The 18,818-nt window shown below is 43.5% G+C and overlaps 1 protein-coding gene across 1 annotated transcript in view; it reads left to right on the forward strand.

Moving 5' to 3' along the window:
* Positions 1-18,818, forward strand: part of LOC124594136 (leucine-rich repeat-containing protein 15-like) — a 107,751-nt gene that overhangs the window by 46,187 nt on the left and 42,746 nt on the right. The window contains exon 3 of the mRNA XM_047132493.1: positions 7,335-7,613. Within this exon, the coding sequence (XP_046988449.1) occupies positions 7,335-7,613 (279 nt within the window). The remainder of the gene's footprint in view (positions 1-7,334; positions 7,614-18,818) is intronic.

An 18,818-nucleotide genomic window follows, 5' to 3' on the forward strand; every position in this document is an offset into this window, starting at 1 on the left:
CTCCAATAGTACTGCTCCTACTCAATTATAAGACAATAGTTTTGGCTGCTACTCCAGGATCAAGTCACATTACAGGACATAGTTTCTGATCCATAGTCACTACTGGTTTCTTGGTTATCACCCCATTCAGACTCCCTCACTGAAACACGAAGGAACGCACCAAACAACAATTTAACAACTTATGCACTTTGGACATCTGATATACAACTGAAGAAGCAAAGAACTCAGGTTTGACAACAATGCTGATCCCTACATGTGTCCACTGGTGCCTGTGACCGCTGGAAGAGGGTTTCTAGTTATTGTATATAGAAGAGCATTTCTGTTAATTTATCCAGTATTAACAACGTAGTATATACCTTGTGATTTGACTCCACACGTTCTAGAGGCACAAAATACTCATCAAGCATTTTGAAAGGCCACCACAGCGTTGTAGCCAGTGCGCACTTCATCAAGCTTTAGAAAACTACAGTATGTACCATGAATTAATCCTTATTATATCACAGAGAAGTGTTAATACGACGTCAGTTAGGAGGTTAGGTAAAGTAGGTTGGATGGTACGGATAGTCACGAGCCACAACCCGAGAGTCCGCTGTAAGGATTTTTATGCAGGAAAATGCGCTATAATACTTCTTAAGGACTTGTGATTCGTATAATGCAGTTAATAGAGTACTAGGGGTGTTGCAGTACATTCAATCAGTAGATGCAAATGCTTGAGTTGGACTAACGCTGGTACTTGCCTGAGTTAGGTTGGAAAATGTGTCGTCACGATTGCCTTCAATCTATATGACTAATTATAATGCACTGATGATGGCTGCACAGTCAGTTGAAATCTAGATCAGCAATGCAGTAAAAAGGCTCATGACATTGCGATTGATGCTGACCTTCTTTCTGTCCTGGATTCAAACAGTAAGATAAGTGGCAATAAATTCGTACTGTACATTGAAACAAGTTCCCAACAACCTGTAGTAGTAGATTCTCAGATAGCTGAACATCAGTGACCATACACTTTTTGTCAGATGACAGTATTTTTCTTGAACTAACACTGATTTCCACTGTAGGTGTAACTTGATTTGATGGAAATTTGACATTGATGCCGATGAAACGTTGAACTATTATTCTTCCTGTAAATTGAAAGTGATCTGATGTCCACACTAGTATTATATTCATATTCCTAGGTTATTACTGACATAAATTATAATTTTTGAGTGCTAAATCATTTCCTTCATGTGGGTCAATTCCCTTTGTCCTAGAAACAGCACAAGGGGAGGGTGGATGAATTTGGGAGACAATGCTTTTTGTCCAGAACCACAGATCCACAGTGGCAAGAGAAAACCATCTGTTGTCTAACTAGTACCTGCAGGAGAGTGATGTCACGGGAAACCTGGCAACAATGCAGACTGCACCAGTATCCCTGGTCCGCCATCTTGAAATCCATTAGGACAACAGCTCTACTTCCAGAGTGACACCATAGGGGTCTTGGGTCGGGGAGGGGGGGGGGATCAGTGGCACAATTGTGCTATTTTTGAATTCCCCACTAAATTTTGAATTTCCTCCATTTTTTGACTTTCCTTCCATTTTATATGTAGACTAATTTTCGTATGGCAGATGCATGAGTGTGAGGGGAGAGAGAAATCTGGCAACTTTGCATACTGTCGTAGAGGAGTCGGAGCGAGGAGTGGGTAAATCTGACTATTATGCACTCTGTGCTCGTTCTGCCCTAGTCTGCCTAATACAGACTAGATGTCATGGTGGCTTCTATTACTACCATGGGACTAGTGGATGTGTAGGTGAATGTTTTCCAAAGCATAACACTTTCTCTAATATGAAATAAACAGGAATGTGACATAAGCTGCAGTTTCCCTCTCAGTCAATGAGCCTTGCTCCCCTTGTGCTTGTGCCATTCACAATATGCATGCTAGTGTTCGACGTAGTGAAACTGAGAGTTGGGACTGGGCAGGGAATCGTTCTAGGATAAGCAGTTGGTAAGGTGATTGCCTGCGAAAAGCATAAAGCCTATGTTCAATTCCTGGTACTTCACGAATTTTTTGTTGTAGCTTCAGCTATGTATGGTACCAGCGAAAAAATCGCGTGTCGTATTTGATGTGTATATGAACAGTCATCTCAAACTTTCTTGATCAGTTCTTAAGTGTAACCGCTTAGTACTGGTTTTTGCTTAGAGAGAGGTATTTCGTATGTGGTAGCGATGTACTGTTAGTTAAATGACGAACGCTTGTCTTTTACCATTATGAGAAAAGGTGTTAATTGTTGCTTGTATTCAATTCACTGTTAAGTGCGACCTCTTAATTGTGCGGTGGGTGTAATGATTTGCATTTTCGTATAATTTTTGTTTGCCGGCTGCAAACCGATGAAACTCTTGTTTAACAGATTCTCTGTGTTAACAGTATGTAGAGTTGTGAAACTTCACTGTAGACGACCATCAGTTGTTTATTTCTACCTGACATTTCAATTATTGCAGTGCATTACTTGTTGTGATGATTTAATGAAATTTTACTGAGGTATGCAGGTTAAGGATTCTGCATACATATTGAATTCGAATAAGAAGAAAACAATGCCGTATTATGATTTCGTTTGTGCCCTTGGCCATATAGCGTCCCTTGTTTTTCCCCCTTGTTATGGTTTGATTTATATGCAGATTTGTGATCAATCACCAAACCACTTTTGGCCCATTTCCATATTCTTCCATCAGGTTGCTGAGGGTCTGAGATTACTTTCCACGATAAATCTGACTAAATTTCATAAACTGCCTCTCCATGATAAGATATCGCTTACAGGATATTGCATGTCGAGCTTGTTTGGAGAACGTGCAATATGGTTATCAGTAAATACCATAGATCACAGATTGCCAAAACGTGAACCGATGCGTTTCGGACTGTATGATATTCATATACGCTCCTTCGACAGGTTATGCCTTACATCCCTCCAAATAAATGGCTTGCATGAACTTACGGTACTATGTTGGTATTTGTATGAATCTTCTGTACATCTGACGAAGTAGCTGAATTGTCTACAATTCTTGGTCTGAAAGCATTTAACGATGGCCTTTCTGTTTCAAGTGAATAATATTAATGAATTCTACAAAATATTGTAAGTAATTGAATAATTTCGTGTAAGTTTACTACAGAAGGATTCATGCATTTTTAGCGATAGTAAATAGAACTTCAAAATTAATTTCTTTTGGACTATTGGTTACAGCAGGATTTAGAAATGAAGGTTGGCGCGAATACAATAAAATATTTTGCGGTAATGAATGCCTGACGTAGTGGATACATAACGAAAAATTTTTCTCAGCTGAGGAGAGTGTTATTTCTAGTGCATAGTGTATCTAGGAACACATGGTATATCATTGTCAGTGTCTCAATCTAATGACCAATTACAATCCCGTGAGGGAATGCGCACCAGAGATTGCAATATGCAGGTCCCGCCATTTTTTTCTCCTTTTATTGTTGTGTGACGTCAGATTGTGTACTGTGCTGCCTTTGTAAATACTACCACAGCTTCGTATTATTCAAGTGCTGTACAACTGTATTAAAGATTAAAGTCACATAATCTTATGATGAGTAAAACTGAGTATATTTTCAAAACTAATTACATAACTTGTGGACGGTTAAGCCCTATATTTTTGGAAACTTACCATGTTGTACCTTGAGACGGAAGGAGGACCTCTACCATGGAACACGTGATATTTGGAGTGGACTGAGTGTCTTCAGTGTCTTAACTATCTTCGCTGTCTTGAAAAAGAAAATTTCCCAAAAGTTCCCAAAATAATTTGTTTCAAAGTGTTTTTAGCTTGTGACCAGTTTCCGGTAAAGATGTTCTTCATTTGATTTCACACACTGGTTTTTCTGCGTAATATATTATTAATGTAAGACATTGATTATTGAATACTGTACTAACAATATTTTCTCGTTTCTCGGTTGCAACGCTTTTAAATTTGAACAAACTATTTATTTGCTGCTACATGACGACGTTGTACCTTGACAGTTTTCCACGTTTGGAAAAAATCTTACTCTCCCGCAGTAAGTTTTGTAATTTCAGAAGAAGATTGCAGTACAAACAAAGTGAATTCTGTCATTTCAGAATGGAATAACGAAATGTGTTAAACTTCTATTACAGGGATGGCTGGGGGTGAAAGTCTGAAAAGTGTTCCGATGTAAAATACTATATGAAACATAGATCAAATATCAAGACAGAAAAATGCGCAACAGTCGTTCATAACAGCTTGTTGAAGACAGGAATCCCGAAATTGAAAGATACAAAATGGAAAGCTAAATTCGCAATTAAATTTTCACCCTACTGCGGAGTGTGCGCTGTTGGAGCCCGGGACTCCAACAGTGACCTTAGTTCATCACGTAGTGCCTGGGTAGCTCAGTCGGTGGAACACTTGCACGCGAAAGGCAAGGGTCTCGAGTTCGAGTCTCGGTCTGGAAAAAAGTTTTCATTTGACAGGCAATTTCAGTACAGAAATTGTTCTTGAATATGCTTGGACAGAAATAAATGAAAAGACGATGCACGTACTTCATCTTACAATTTCCACATAGGTTAATGTACAACGCCAAGAGTCCAAAAATTCGAAATAGTGAGGAAATAAGAGAGTATTTATAGAACAGTATGTCGAAAGGGTTACAGAATCAGTCAGTGATTTATACCAAGCTGCTTGGTATTAAATAATCCCCAAAGCATACAAGTTGAAAAAAATAATGTAGTGTAAAATCTGTCTCTAATGATAGGATTCACTGGAGTTGTTAACACAAATATAGCATTGATATAACATTGACAAACAGGAGTGAGCAAATGTTCTGGAAAATCTTGCAGCAAAGACAGGTTGTTGGTAGAGAGAATAGCAATATACAGTTCTGAGTAAGTGAAAATAGTTGTTACAGTAAAAATGCAACATTTTACAGGTCCCAGTACGACTGGGAATGTTGTGATACTGGCACCAGCGTAGAGATGGAGAACCGTAGTCGTGTACTGGCTGAATGACGTACTGCACTATGGTTCAAATGGCTCTGAGCACTATAGGACTTAACTTCTGAGGTCATCAGTCCCCTAGAACTTAGAACTACTTAAACCCAACTAACCTAAGGACATCACACACATCCATGTCTGAGGCAGGATTCGAACCGGCGACCGTAGCGGTCGCGCGGCTCCAGACTGTAGCGCCTAGAACCGCTCGGCCACTCGGGCCGGCTACTGCACTATTGTGGAATAGTCGTTCGTCTTCTTGCTGTAGACTGGAGAGTAATATAATACGTCCTCTGACTGTTTTATCATGATAGTAGCTGTACCCTCGTACGGAACTGAAATGGGGCAATAAACACCACAGATAAGAGGACAAATAGAGATTTAAAGATGTGCTGTTACAGAAAAATGGGGAAGATGGACTCGGTAGATTCGATGATAATAACAATAATTGAAGACCTGCAGCATCGAATTAGGGGCAAAAGACTTTTATAGCAGAGCAGCACTAAAATAGTGGATACATTGATAGCATATACCCACATTTACTTTACATATACATCTGCTTGAGTGTTCTGCAATTCACACTTGACTACCAGGCAGAGGATTCATGGAGTTACCTTCGGACTATTTCTCTAATGTTACACTCTGGAACAGTGAGCTGGAAAAATGAACACTTTTAAATCCTTCCGTGCTTGATCTGATTAACCTAATTTTATTACTATGATAACTCCTTCCTTGTTTGGTTAGTGTTAACAAAATGATTTTCTTTATGAGGAGGAAGTTAGTGACTGAAATTTCGCGAAGCAATCTGGCCCCAACGGAAAACGCCTTTGTTTTAAGGATTACCAAACCAACGCACTGTTCTTATCGGTGACAGTCTCTTCCATATTTCGTGATAATGCAAAACAAGATCTGTTTCTTTGAACCTTTCGGTATCCTCCGTGAATTTTATTTGGTACGAATCCCATACAGAACAACAGTAATGCAGAGGAGGACGGAAAAGCGTAGTGGAGATAGACTCTATGGTAGACCTGTTGCATGTTGAAAGTGCTCTGCAAATAAAACGTAGTTCAAATGGCTCTGAGCACTATGGGACTTAACATCTGTGGTCATCAGTCCCCTAGAACTTAGAACTACTTAAACCTAACTAACCTAAGGACATCACACACATCCATTCGAACCGCGGTTCCAGACTGAAGCGCCTAGAACCGCACGGCCACACCGGCCGGCTAAAACGTTTTCTGTAGTTCGCCTTCCCCTCAACATTATCTGTGCTATCGTTACAGTTTAAATATTTCGTAATTGTAGGTCCTGGGGCATTAACTATTAGCTTATTTAGTAATAGAGGGTAGAGTCAGAGGGCAAACTTTCTACTCAGAGAGGTTGAAGTGAATGTAGGTTGCAGAGATGAACGTATAGGACAGGATGCCTAGCTTCGAAGTAAGCAACGTCCTACTGTGTGGGCTGCTGGATATCATAAGAGCTTAGCTACTTGAGCCATAAATTTAATATTTTCCATCATGGTGCCACGTATCATTCTGGCGTAGATGATAGCTGCAGAACTTCCAATACGAAATATTTTCAAGTAACTTACAGGAATACAATAGGTTGACATCGTCGACAACTGCCGATATTTGGGTAGGAGATAAAAATAATAATGGCGTATGGCATCGTTGGCTGGGAGGCCCCATACGAGGAAGTTCGGCCGCCGTATTGCAAGTTCTTTTTGGGTGACGCCACTTTGGCGACTTGCGCGCGTCAATGATGATGAAATGATGATGAAGAACACACAACATCCAGTCATCACGAGCTAGAGAAAATCCCTGACCCCGCCGCGAATCGAACCCGGGACCCCGTGCGCAGGAAGCGTGAACGCTACCGCAAGACCGCGAGCTGCGGACGGCAGGGGAGCATCTCGTCATTTTCAAGGCGAAACTCTAGCAGGAGAGCAGTATGCAAGAAAATTTACAACATTGGTTTACAGCGCAATTCCGGAAAGATAAGACACACACACAAACACACATTGTAAACACTAGATCCACCAAACCAGCCACAGATGGCCTACGCCAGGAGTTATCGATAGTGAAAATCACTAAACAACGGCTGAGGTAGCGTTAACTCATTCCGTTGGTTGAAATATAGACGGTTGTAGAAGACGGCGTCACCCGGCTACATTCCCGTAAGTTATTTGAACATTGTATACGTCGGAAGGAACTCAGATCTCACAATACGTAGTATGGTTGTAGCTTTTTTTCATTTTTAGCACTTTATTTTTCTCGTACTTTGTACCGTTCTCCTACAATCGTATGAAAGCAGGAGCACCGTGTGTGAGGTGTGAGATGGCGTGTGCGCAGGTGCTGAACCTGACAGAGAACAACATCTCGCACGTGCTGGACCACAACTTCCGCGGGCTGGCCGAGCTGCAGGCGCTGCACCTGGACGACAACCGCATCGAGTCGATGCCGAGCGGCACGTTCCGCCACCTGCAGGAGCTGCGCGTGCTCACGCTGGCCAGGAACCGCTTCGCCGAGCTGGGCCCGCGCCTCTTCCTCATGCTCGGCAAGCTCACAGAGCTCGACCTCAGCGGCAACCGGCTCGGAGACCTCAATCCTGAAGTCTTCAAGGACGTCCAGGTAAGAACCAGTCGCGTCCAAGTTTGCACGTAGCAGTATTTCCTGTTCGTCGCAGAGTTATTGTGGCGTCTGTCCTGCAGCAAGAAACGCCATTTTTATTTTTATCAGTATTCTGACTGATCTGATGCGGATCGTCAAAACTTCCTCTCATGTGCCAGCCACTTCATCTCAGAGAGTCACTTACAACCAACGTCCTCAATTACACTACTGGCCATTAAAATTGCTACACCACTCAGATGACGTGCTACTGACGCGAAATAACAGTCAGGAAGAAGATGCTGTGATATGCAGATGATTAGCTTTTCAGAGCATTCACACATGGTTGGCGCCGGTAGCGACACCTACAACGTGCTGACATGAGGAAAGTTTCCAACCGATTTCTCATACACAAACAGCAGTTGACCGGCGTTGCCTGGTGAAACGTTGTTGTGATGCCTCTTGTAAGTAGGAGAAATTCGTACCATCACGTTTCCGACTTTGATAAAGGTCGGATTGTAGCCTATGGCGATTGCGGTTTATCGTATCGTGATATTGCTGCTCGCATTGGTCGAGATCCAATGACTGTTAGCAGGGTAATAAAGAACGCCGTGCTGGATTTCAACGGCCTCGTATCACTAGCAGTCGAGATGACAGGCATCTTATCCGGATGCCTCTAACGGATTGTGCATCCCGTCTCGATCCCTGAGTCAACAGATGGGGACGTTTGCAAGACAACAACCGTCTGCACGAACAGTTCGACGACGTTTGCAGCAGCATGCACTATCAGCTCGGAGACAATGGCTGCGGTTACACTTGAAGCTGCACCACAGACAGGAGCGCCTGCAATGATGTACTCAACGACGAACCTGGATGCACGAATGGCAAAAGGACATTTTTTCGGATGAATCGAAGTTCTGTTTACGGCATCATGATGGTCGCATCCGTGTTTGGCGACATTGCGGTGAACGCACATTGGAAGCGTGTATTCGTCATCGCCATACTGGCGTATCACCCGGCATGATGATATGGGGTGCCATTGCCTACACGTGTCGGTCACCTCTTGTTCGATTCCCACTTGGAACAGTGGGCGCTACATTTCAGATGTGTCACGACCCGTGGCTCTTCTCTTTATTCAATCCCTGCGAAACCCTACACTTCAGCAGGATAATGCAGGACAGCATGTAGCGGGTCCTGTGCAGGCTTTTCTGGATACAGGAAATGTTCGACTGCTGCATTGGCCAGCACATTCTCCAGGTCTCTCACCAATTGAAAACGTCTGGTCAATGGCGGCCGAGCAACTGGATCGTCACAATACGCCAGTCACTACTCTTGATGAACTGTGGTATCGTGTTGAAGCTGCATGGGCAGCTGTACCTGTACACGCCATCCAAGCTCTGTTTGACTCAATGCCCAGGCGTATCAAGGTCTTTATTACGGCCAGAGGTGGTTGTTCTAGGTACTGATTTCTCAGGATCTAGGCACCCAAATTGCGTGAAAATGTAATCACATGTCAGTTCTAGTATAACATATTTGTCCAATGAATACCAGTTTATCACCTGCATTTCTTGTTGGTGTAGCAGTTTTGATGGTCTGCAGTGTATTTGCTCGATATATGCCTGTGTGCCCTAGAGTTTGTAACCTGCACAGTTCTCTCGAGTTCTATGGATATTATTTCATACTGTCCTATCACCTTGTTCCCTCCATCGTATCAATTGTTGTCATATCCTCCTCTCCTCAGTAATTCTGCAGGGAACCTACTTGTTTGCTATCTTATCTGTCCACCTAACCTTCAACATGCTTCTATAGCGTGCGATGCTTCTATTGACTCCAATGAATGTACTGTCTAATTATAGCACATCTGGTCACTGACGCTGCTTCCGACAGTCTCGTGTGTTTACCTCTTACTTACTAAAAATAAAAGCCAATAACGGAGCACGGTTTCATCGAGTCTTAGGGCGCCCCAGCACCGCATATTTTACACTTCGTCGGTGGTTCTTCCAGCACGTAATGATTACAGATGTAGCTACGTTTCGGTTGCTGCACCGACTCTATGCGAAGTATGAAAAGCGGTCGCTCATTAAAAGCCAAATGTCCTCCTCATTTTCAGACAGTGAGGCGGATTATCTGTTTGAGAAAGCCAAGTGATTCGCCTGCCTACCTCTGGCACAGGACGGGCAGCGCCCTGCGGACCCGCATTTACTTTCAGGAAGACTTGATCCATAGCCGCGGACCATCAATTAATAAACATGCTTATTCACGTTTCCTTCGCTTCGCCGCGCTAAACACAGCTTACAGAAATATTCGTTCTGCTCCTAGCTTTGAAATTTACTACTTTTAATGAAGTCGACTGACAGTAAACAAACAGCTTCCCACGCTCTCACTCCGTCTCCAAAATGTAATGCATGGAACATTTTATTTATACTCCTACCGCTAAAAAACGAACTGACACTGGAGACAACCTCAACACATGTAGTTTACAGAAAATATAATTATTGCTAATGACATTAATGCAAGTGCGTAGTGTAGAAATATTCAAAGAATATGGGACAAATGTTATATTTTTCCAGTGCGCTTTCTGCAAATGTTCTCTGTGTAATCGTGTGGGTTACTGGGGACGTCATTAGTCAACTGTGACCGAACAGTTATCTCTTCGTACATCCACATTTAAATTGGATGATGGTGGGACATCAGCTGGTACAATTTTTAGTAAAAATGAAACTCCTCCAGCTGTACCTAAAATTTCATATTTATTTGGCTACTGGTTTCGACGTTGCGTCAACGCCACCTTCGGGCTCGTACACTTTGATGATATCAATTGTGTGTGGCTGAGTACTAGAAGTCCGCGGTGAGACCAATACGTGCAGTAACCAATGACACTAGTTACTGCCCGCCATCCATGTGGAGCATGCATTGGTCTTACCACAGACTTCTAGTACTCAGCCACACACAACTGATATCATCAAAGATGGCATTAACTCAACGTCGAAACTAGTAGCGAAATAAATATGAAATCTTAAGTACAGCTGAAGGAGTTTCACTTTTAATAAAAATGAGAACTGTTATCTAGTCTCCTAAGAAATACTCACGAAGTTACTGCCCAGATATGTCACAAGCTTCAAGGCATATCCCAGCTACGTGACATCTGTCTATCCAAAGAATTTAGACTCTTTAGTCGCTCATCGAGTATTATTTGGACCTATGCTGCCAGCTGCTTTTCAAAAATCTGTCTTTTAGCAAAAATTTGCCACCATCATTAACGGATTTATGAGAACGGAGCAACTATGTTGCTGTCATGTAATGGATGCAAGCTAGGATTGTGTTAGACGCGCCTGTCAATCTTAATATTGAGTGCCTAACGCATTGTAGTCGTACCTGTTGTTTTTTGAGCACAGTGGACACCAATATATTTCTATAGCCGTGTTCAGGATGACTTTCTTATTTTACAGAACCCGTTCAGTTGTCATTGGCATGGCAACCAGATACTGTGCAGTGGAAATCCAGATAAAATTATGGTTTTACTGGTAGTGGTGGCTCCTGAGCAGCGCAGCCTCTCTCCAGGTGTACAGGGCGCCCCACAGGCATAGTCCTCTTGGCTGCCTGCCTCTGACGTCATGGAAGCAAACCACTGACTCCCTACCGCCACCCAACATCGTATCTCTTTTAATTCATATTAAGTCTTTCGTTTGGTCTTGGATGCTCTAATAAATTTAGTGTCAGTTTTTCTTAATCTAACCTATAACTTCTTGAACCCTTCCACTGAAGATATGTGGAATGAAATGATTCTATGGTCACATTGAAATTTGAGGCTACAGTGTTTTGACAGCAGATGATTCAGTCACTAAAGTTCCCCCATATCCTCTGGTAGTTGTTTCTTTGACCATATGTGGGCACGAAGACGTCGTCGAAATGTCGGACGACTGGTGACAAAGGATTGCACATTGCCCTTTTTTCGATTATATTTCACCACTCATAGAATACTATAAGCATGACTTCTAAAATGCTTCGATTCCAAACAGTCAGTGGTTTATGTCCATACAAAGTTGAGGTCTAGAACTGCCTAAATTTATTTCTCAAGTTAAGGCGTAAGTTTGATACTAGACCTACTTTAGCCAAGAATACCATCTTGGCCTGTGCTCGTCTGCCTTTTGTGTCATTGTCACGCGAATAAAGTATATAAGAAAATGATTTTTCTAATACAGGATAGGGAAAACTAAAAGTGGATCGTAAAGTAGTTGCAACAGAACTGATTCTGCACTTAACCTTGTTATTGGACATCACAAAAGATGCTAAAAATAATCATCATCCACGTCGATGCAGCGCTGTGCTCGATTTATGACGCTGTGAGACAAGCGTAGCATCTCTGCTTGAGATATAGCTAAAATAGCGTTATTGAAGTACATCTGACCCTTCAGTTTGCCACACCTGGAGAGTGTTCAGGCGAATAGCGTGGCCTGGAGATTGCTCTATCTCTCCTGATTGTCCTTTTTACTACAAAGACCTCATGCGCTGTTGGTCCCTCTTGCTGGAAATACCGGTACATGCGTTTTTTCTTCTGGACTAATTAAATGGATTAAACAGTTCCTGCTGTTTTCTGGTACTCGAACTCTTTTCGAATAAGTACAGTTTTTATTCGCTACAGAGTCGTTTTCGAATCATTTTGTCGCTACGTTTTGCATTGAAGATTTTGTTGGATATTTTGGCAGTACACCTCCAGTTTTACACTCTTGTGAAAACAGTTTCGCGTTCTTTTCCTACGAAGTGTGCTTGGCATAACACTCCACCAAAAAACATGCACTGTTTCACCGTGAGAATTTTCTACTGCATTCAACCGCTCGCTAAACGCGTCTGAAGTTCTTCCTCACTCAAATGTAATTACACAGAAAAGTACTCGGGCCAGAGTGCGCGTGAGATGCACTCCCCAGAAAATGCGACTTGTGCAATGAAATCACAGCTTCCGGCATTTTCTGTGACGGCCATGTCTCCAGTTCGTTAACGAGCGTCTTTCCTGCATCAGTGTTATGAATACACTGCCTAACAAAAAAAAGTGGAGCACCCACAAGCCGAGGACGAAACAAAATTAAACTTCACGGTTTGAGAGGGTACATGATGTTATTTCAGTGATTACAGAGTCAAGGCAAATTTCAAAAGTATTTGGCAGCATGACTTTGCACCCGCTCTGGGCTGGACTGAAAGGGTGCAATTAAGCCATTGTATCCTATTCTGAGACAACCTGGCCCACATTTGTTGATATCGTGGATGGTGGCACTGGGGTGGAGCTAACGTCAGACTCGTTCTATCCGGGACAGTTCGGGGATTTTGCAAGCCACGGGAGTACAGCAACAACACGCAGACAATGCTGTGTGTGGACGAACATTGTCCAGCTGGGAAGTGGTACCACGATGCTATCGCATGAGACACAATACATGAGGGCGCAGGTGTCCGTGACGTACCGTTGTGCCGTCAGAACTCTCTGAGTCTCTACCAGCTATAATTTGAAGTCACACCCAATGGCTCCCCACACCGTGACGCCAATTGTAATAACAATGACTCTCTCGAAAACATTGAAAGAACGGGAGCTTTCCCACATCTCCGCCATACTAGTCGACGATGGTCGTCCTGGGTGGCGCAGGACCACGATTCATCGCCAAACGCAGTGTGAAACCATTCATCACTACTACTCACTTCACTGTCATAGCATCAGTCCAAGTTCTGTGTTAAGGGAAGCCTGCTCATAGTGCGGTGCTTGCCTAGTCCAACTGCTGACAGTCTCCGATCAACGTTGCCGGATGGCACAGAATGTTGCATCCTATGTTCTCGAATGCCCGGTGCATATTTAAAGATTGCACGACGTGTTCGCATCCGCTGTCGGCGAATGTACCCTCTTTCACGTTTCTACGCAGTCCAATATCGGGGCCGTTGTCACATGCGGATTCCCCAAACATTTGGATAGAGCACCAATCGACCAAACAGAGACACACAAACTCTGTTAGGTCCTGATAACCGTGCTAGTACACCCCATCTCTTTGCCGTTCACAACGATCATTCAGCATCTGACGCTGTTCATGTCTGTTATATAAATTAGCAGCTCTGGTGACAACACTAAATACCAATAACATCAATGCATTCCGATGACCGTTCTATGAGTCACCGTGAATTGCCACTCAAATAAGATACCTACGCGCTGAAGGTGTGCGCTTGTACAAAGTTACGTTGCCATCCCACAACATCTTCTCAGTGCTTCAGTAGTTTTTCAAGCACTGTATTTTTCCCGGACCAGTTTTATTTTCCCTCCCTATAATTTTGTTGGAAATACAGGATCATAAAAATAAAAATTTGTGTCCTTCTCCAATAAAAAGGCCATAATCGGGCAGTATCGGATCTTGATTTTACTTGGGAAATCCTGTTACCTAGTAAGATGTACAAGTAAGATTCAAAGCTCGACCTCACATACACACTTCCGCCAATTTCTCTGTTCTACGTTTGGTTCAAATGGCTCTGAGCACTATGGGACTTAACTTCTGAGGTCATTGGTCCCCTAGAACTTAGAACTACTTAAACCTAACTAATATAAGAACATCACACACATCCATGCCCGAGGCAGGATTCGAAACCTGCGACCGTAGCGGTCGCTCGGCTCCAGACTGCAGCGCCTAGAACAGCACGGCCTCTCCGGCCGGCATTCTACGTTTCAAACATCTCAGAGGCTCTCCTGCTTACGTTACGGGTAGCTGTGTCGGTGACACCATTGTCCATGGAAGGCAAGGTACTGCGTGTCCCACACACTGTTACTGCCAGGAAGTTTCAAGCAGTGTGTATTGCATTGCAGAGTGAATAATTTACTATTAAAATCAGGACTGCTAACGATGGATAGCGTCAAGTAACTGACGGGTAGAATCAGTACGAGCATTGTGATACGATATTGTAATCAGTGACCTCCTAGTCAGCTGCTTCTTCAACTATGACGCCAGAGGATATTGCCAAGCATCACGATGCAGCCCGCACGCCGATGAGTGGTGTGAGTTCCAGACGTAACGGTGTTATACGTTATATGAAGCATGCAGCACCGGCCGAACCCCAATGTCTGAACAGCAGCAGCAACATAACCCCCGCATATGACAACAGTACATCCTTCCTTCAGCTGTCATCTACACACCTTTTATGGACGTGGAGCATGGGATAGGCCAGTGTAGACCCAAGGTAATATGTTTCACATGAGGGGGCTGTCCAAATACAATTTCTTCCTCCATACTGGTGCTGCTGGGAAAAGCTGAACGAAGCGAAAAAGAGCGTAAAGAGAGCAATGAGAGAAGCATTCAACGAATTCGAACATAAAACATTGGCAAACAATCTAAACAAGAACCCTAAAAAGTTTTGGTCATATGTAAAATCGGTAAGCGGATCTAAATCCCCTATTCAGTCACTCGTTGACCACGATGGCACCGAAACAGAGGACGACCGAAGAAAGGCAAAAATACTGAATTCAGTGTTCCGAAACTGTTTCACTGCGGAAAATCGTAACACGGTCCCTGACTTCAGCCGTCGCACGGACGCCAAAATGGAAAATATTGAAATAAACGATATCGGAATTGAAAAACAACTGCTATCACTTAGTAGCGGAAAAGCATCCGGACCAGACGAGATACCCTTAAGATTCTACAGTGATTATGCTAAAGAACTTGCCCCCTTTCTATCAGCAATTTATCGTAGATCGCTGGAAGAACGTAAAGTACCTAGCGACTGGAAGAAAGCGCAGGTCGTTCCCATTTTCAAGAAGGGTCATAAATCAGATGCGAATAATTATAGGCCTATTTCGCTTACGTCAATCTGTTGTAGAATAATGGAACATGTTTTGTGTTCTCGTATTATGACGTTCTTAGATAATACAAATCTCCTTCATCATAACCAACATGGATTCCGCAAACAGAGATCATGTGAAACTCAGCTCGCCCTATTTGCCCAAGAAATTCACAGTGCCGTAGACACTGGCGAGCAGATTGATGCCGTATTCCTGGACTTCAGGAAGGCATTTGATACGGTTCCGCACTTACGTTTAGTGAAAAAAATACGAGCTTACGGAATATCGGACCAGGTTTGTGATTGGATTCAGGATTTCCTAGAAGAAAGAACACAACATGTCATTCTTAACGGTTCAAAATCTGCAGATGTAGAGGTAATTTCGGGAGTACCGCAGGGAAGCGTGATAGGACCTTTATTGTTTACAATATACATAAATGACTTAGTTGACAACATCGGTAGCTCCGTGAGGCTATTTGCAGATGACACGGTTGTCTACAAGAAAGTAGCAACATCAGAAGACTCGTACGTACTCCAGGAGGACCTGCAGAGGATTAATGCATGGTGCGACAGCTGGCAGCTTTCCCTAAACGTAGATAAATGTAATATAATGCGCATACATAGGGGCAGAAATCCATTCCAGTACGATTATGCCATAGGTGGTAAATCATTGGAAGCGGTAACGACCGTAAAATACTTAGGAGTTACTATCCGGAGCGATCTGAAGTGGAATGATCACATAAAACAAATAGTGGGAAAAGCAGGCGCCAGGTTGAGATTCATAGGAAGAATTCTAAGAAAATGTGACTCATCGACGAAAGAAGTAGCTTACAAAACGCTTGTTCGTCCGATTCTTGAGTATTGCTCATCAGTATGGGACCCTTACCAGGTTGGATTAATAGAAGAGATAGACATGATCCAGCGAAAAGCAGCGCGATTCGTCATGGGGACATTTAGTCAGCGCGGGAGCGTTACGGAGATGCTGAACAAGCTCCAGTGGCGGACACTTCAAGAAAGGCGTTACGCAATACGGAGAGGTTTATTATCGAAATTACGAGAGAGCACATTCCGGGAAGAGATGGGCAACATATTACTACCGCCCACATATATCTCGCGTAATGATCACAACGAAAAGATCCGAGAAATTAGAGCAAATACGGAGACTTACAAGCAGTCGTTCTTCCCACGCACAATTCGTGAATGGAACAGGGAAGGGGGGATCAGATAGTGGTACAATAAGTACCCTCCGCCACACACCGTAAGGTGGCTCGCGGAGTATAGATGTAGATGTAGATGTAGATAGGTTGGAGGCACATTAGTTCGTATCACAAGAGCTCTCTACGGTCCGCAACGAATTTATACAGCTCAAATTCCTTTCTAAAATGCCCACGATAGTTTGTCGTTTCTCCTATAAAAACTAGCTTTCGTGACTTACATACATTTTAACATCGACGTCTCAATTATTTTATTTCATTTGGCATATAACGATAGGAAAAGAAAACGTGTATGCTCTGTGGGGTGCTCTTGAGTATTTCAAGATAAAAGGAGAGCCTAATATCTTTTCGTCTAAAGTTTTCTACCTAACGTATTTTTCACTTTCAGGAGAGGAGACAAGAAATAACCGCCTGAAAGTGTAATGTGCAGGGTAAAATCTACTGTCGTGCGTCGATATGCAGTGACGTTGGATCGAAGATTTTGTCAGAGTCAAATGCACATACACAGATGTCATCGTTGCTGAGGACAGTTAGAAATGAAACAAATGAAAGCTAAGGACGTGTTCGCCACTGAGTAGGACACAGAACGAGAGATTACAGAACAGTGATAGATACGCTGATGAGCCAGAACACGACCTTTTCCAACTACGGGACTGAATGCCACCTGTGGGCGTTCGACGCTTGACGCTGTAAATAAGAGCAGCAGCGACCAATGAGGATCATTGTAATGCCAGTACGTGCGGAAGCATGAGAACTTGATTCGGGCAGCATGCGACCAGCGGGTCGAATTTTGACAATCACTAGGCTGCACAGATATAAACGAGTTTGACGAAGAACGGATTCTTATGGTCCGGATCATATCGGTAACAGTGAAGTCGGTCGACTCTTAGCGTGCTGCTGTTGTGATCATCTATGGAAAGTGACCGAAGGACGATGAAACAATGAGTAAGCGATAAGGTTTAGCGCTTGACATCTTATCACGGATCTTTGACGTCAAGGCTGTCACCTGCAACGGCCCGAAATTATAGCAGCTGTCGCAGCCTGAGCATCGTTCATGTCCCTCACCCGAGAGGGCGTCGCAATCGACGCGAGTTGACCGCAAGTGGCGTCACCGGCATACACCACTCCCCTGAGCCACACGTCACGCCACGTGATGGGACCCTGTGATCGCTGGGTGTGTTTAACGAAGTTTGTCAGACTGCGTCGATCACATCTACCGAGATCGCGCTGGTGGAAAGTCGCTCACCGGCATGTTATACTACTGCAACAACTGGCTACGATCCTAGACTTTCAAGGACTTCATTCGACTGACTGTATTTCCTTAGTGTCAATTCAGCCCTCCATGTACTCAATTTAACCCTCTGTGTGTTTTTTATACTCAATAAATGGTGTTCATGCTTGCAACATACAACAATCGAAGGCTTTCCTGCTCTGTAAATTAAGATACATGACGATTTGTGTGAGATCTGACGACAGTGTACTGCTGCGGGCACAAATTTTTCGGAGCACACCGTTCAGTGCAAATGTTAGACGTCGGGCTCGGCAGCAGGCAGCTCCTACAAACTCAAATGGTGACTCAGTGTATCTTCATTTACGAAAACAATGGGTATAGAACTATCGATATAGAACCGTGGACAATAGAAACGTGTGATCTGATCGGGATCAAGAGATCATACCGATTTGTCCGTGTATGAATGGAGAGGTGTACCCTGTTCGGATGAATCGCGATTCTTATTACACAATGTCGATCTGTCCGAATAAGCCATCATCCAAGTGAACAGCTGCTAGAAACTTGCACAACTTCATGGACGCAGGTCAGCGAGGGCACTATTATGCTGTGGAGGATATCCACTTGATCTTTCATGGAACTTGTGGCAGCTGCTGACTTTGTTCACATTATTGTGGATCATCTGCATCCCTCCATGCCTGATTTATACCCTACAGTGGCGGCATCTTCCAACAGGATAACTGTCTACGTCACGATGTTTTGAGGAGCAATACGAAGATCTCATGTCTATGTGTTGGCCAACGAATGTGCCTGATCTGAACCCGATGGAGGACGACTGGGGTAGTGTCGGGCGCCAATGCCATGGCGAAGAACCACCGCTCCATATTTACGTGAATTGTTTGACCAGAGAGTAGGCATCTGATGTTACGTACCTCCGGCAACCCACCATGGATTTCTAGAATGAAATTTTCACTCAACAGCGGAGTGTGC

This window comes from Schistocerca americana, chromosome 2 (assembly GCF_021461395.2).
Source record: "Schistocerca americana isolate TAMUIC-IGC-003095 chromosome 2, iqSchAmer2.1, whole genome shotgun sequence".
In the NCBI taxonomy this organism is placed as follows: domain Eukaryota; kingdom Metazoa; phylum Arthropoda; class Insecta; order Orthoptera; family Acrididae; genus Schistocerca; species Schistocerca americana.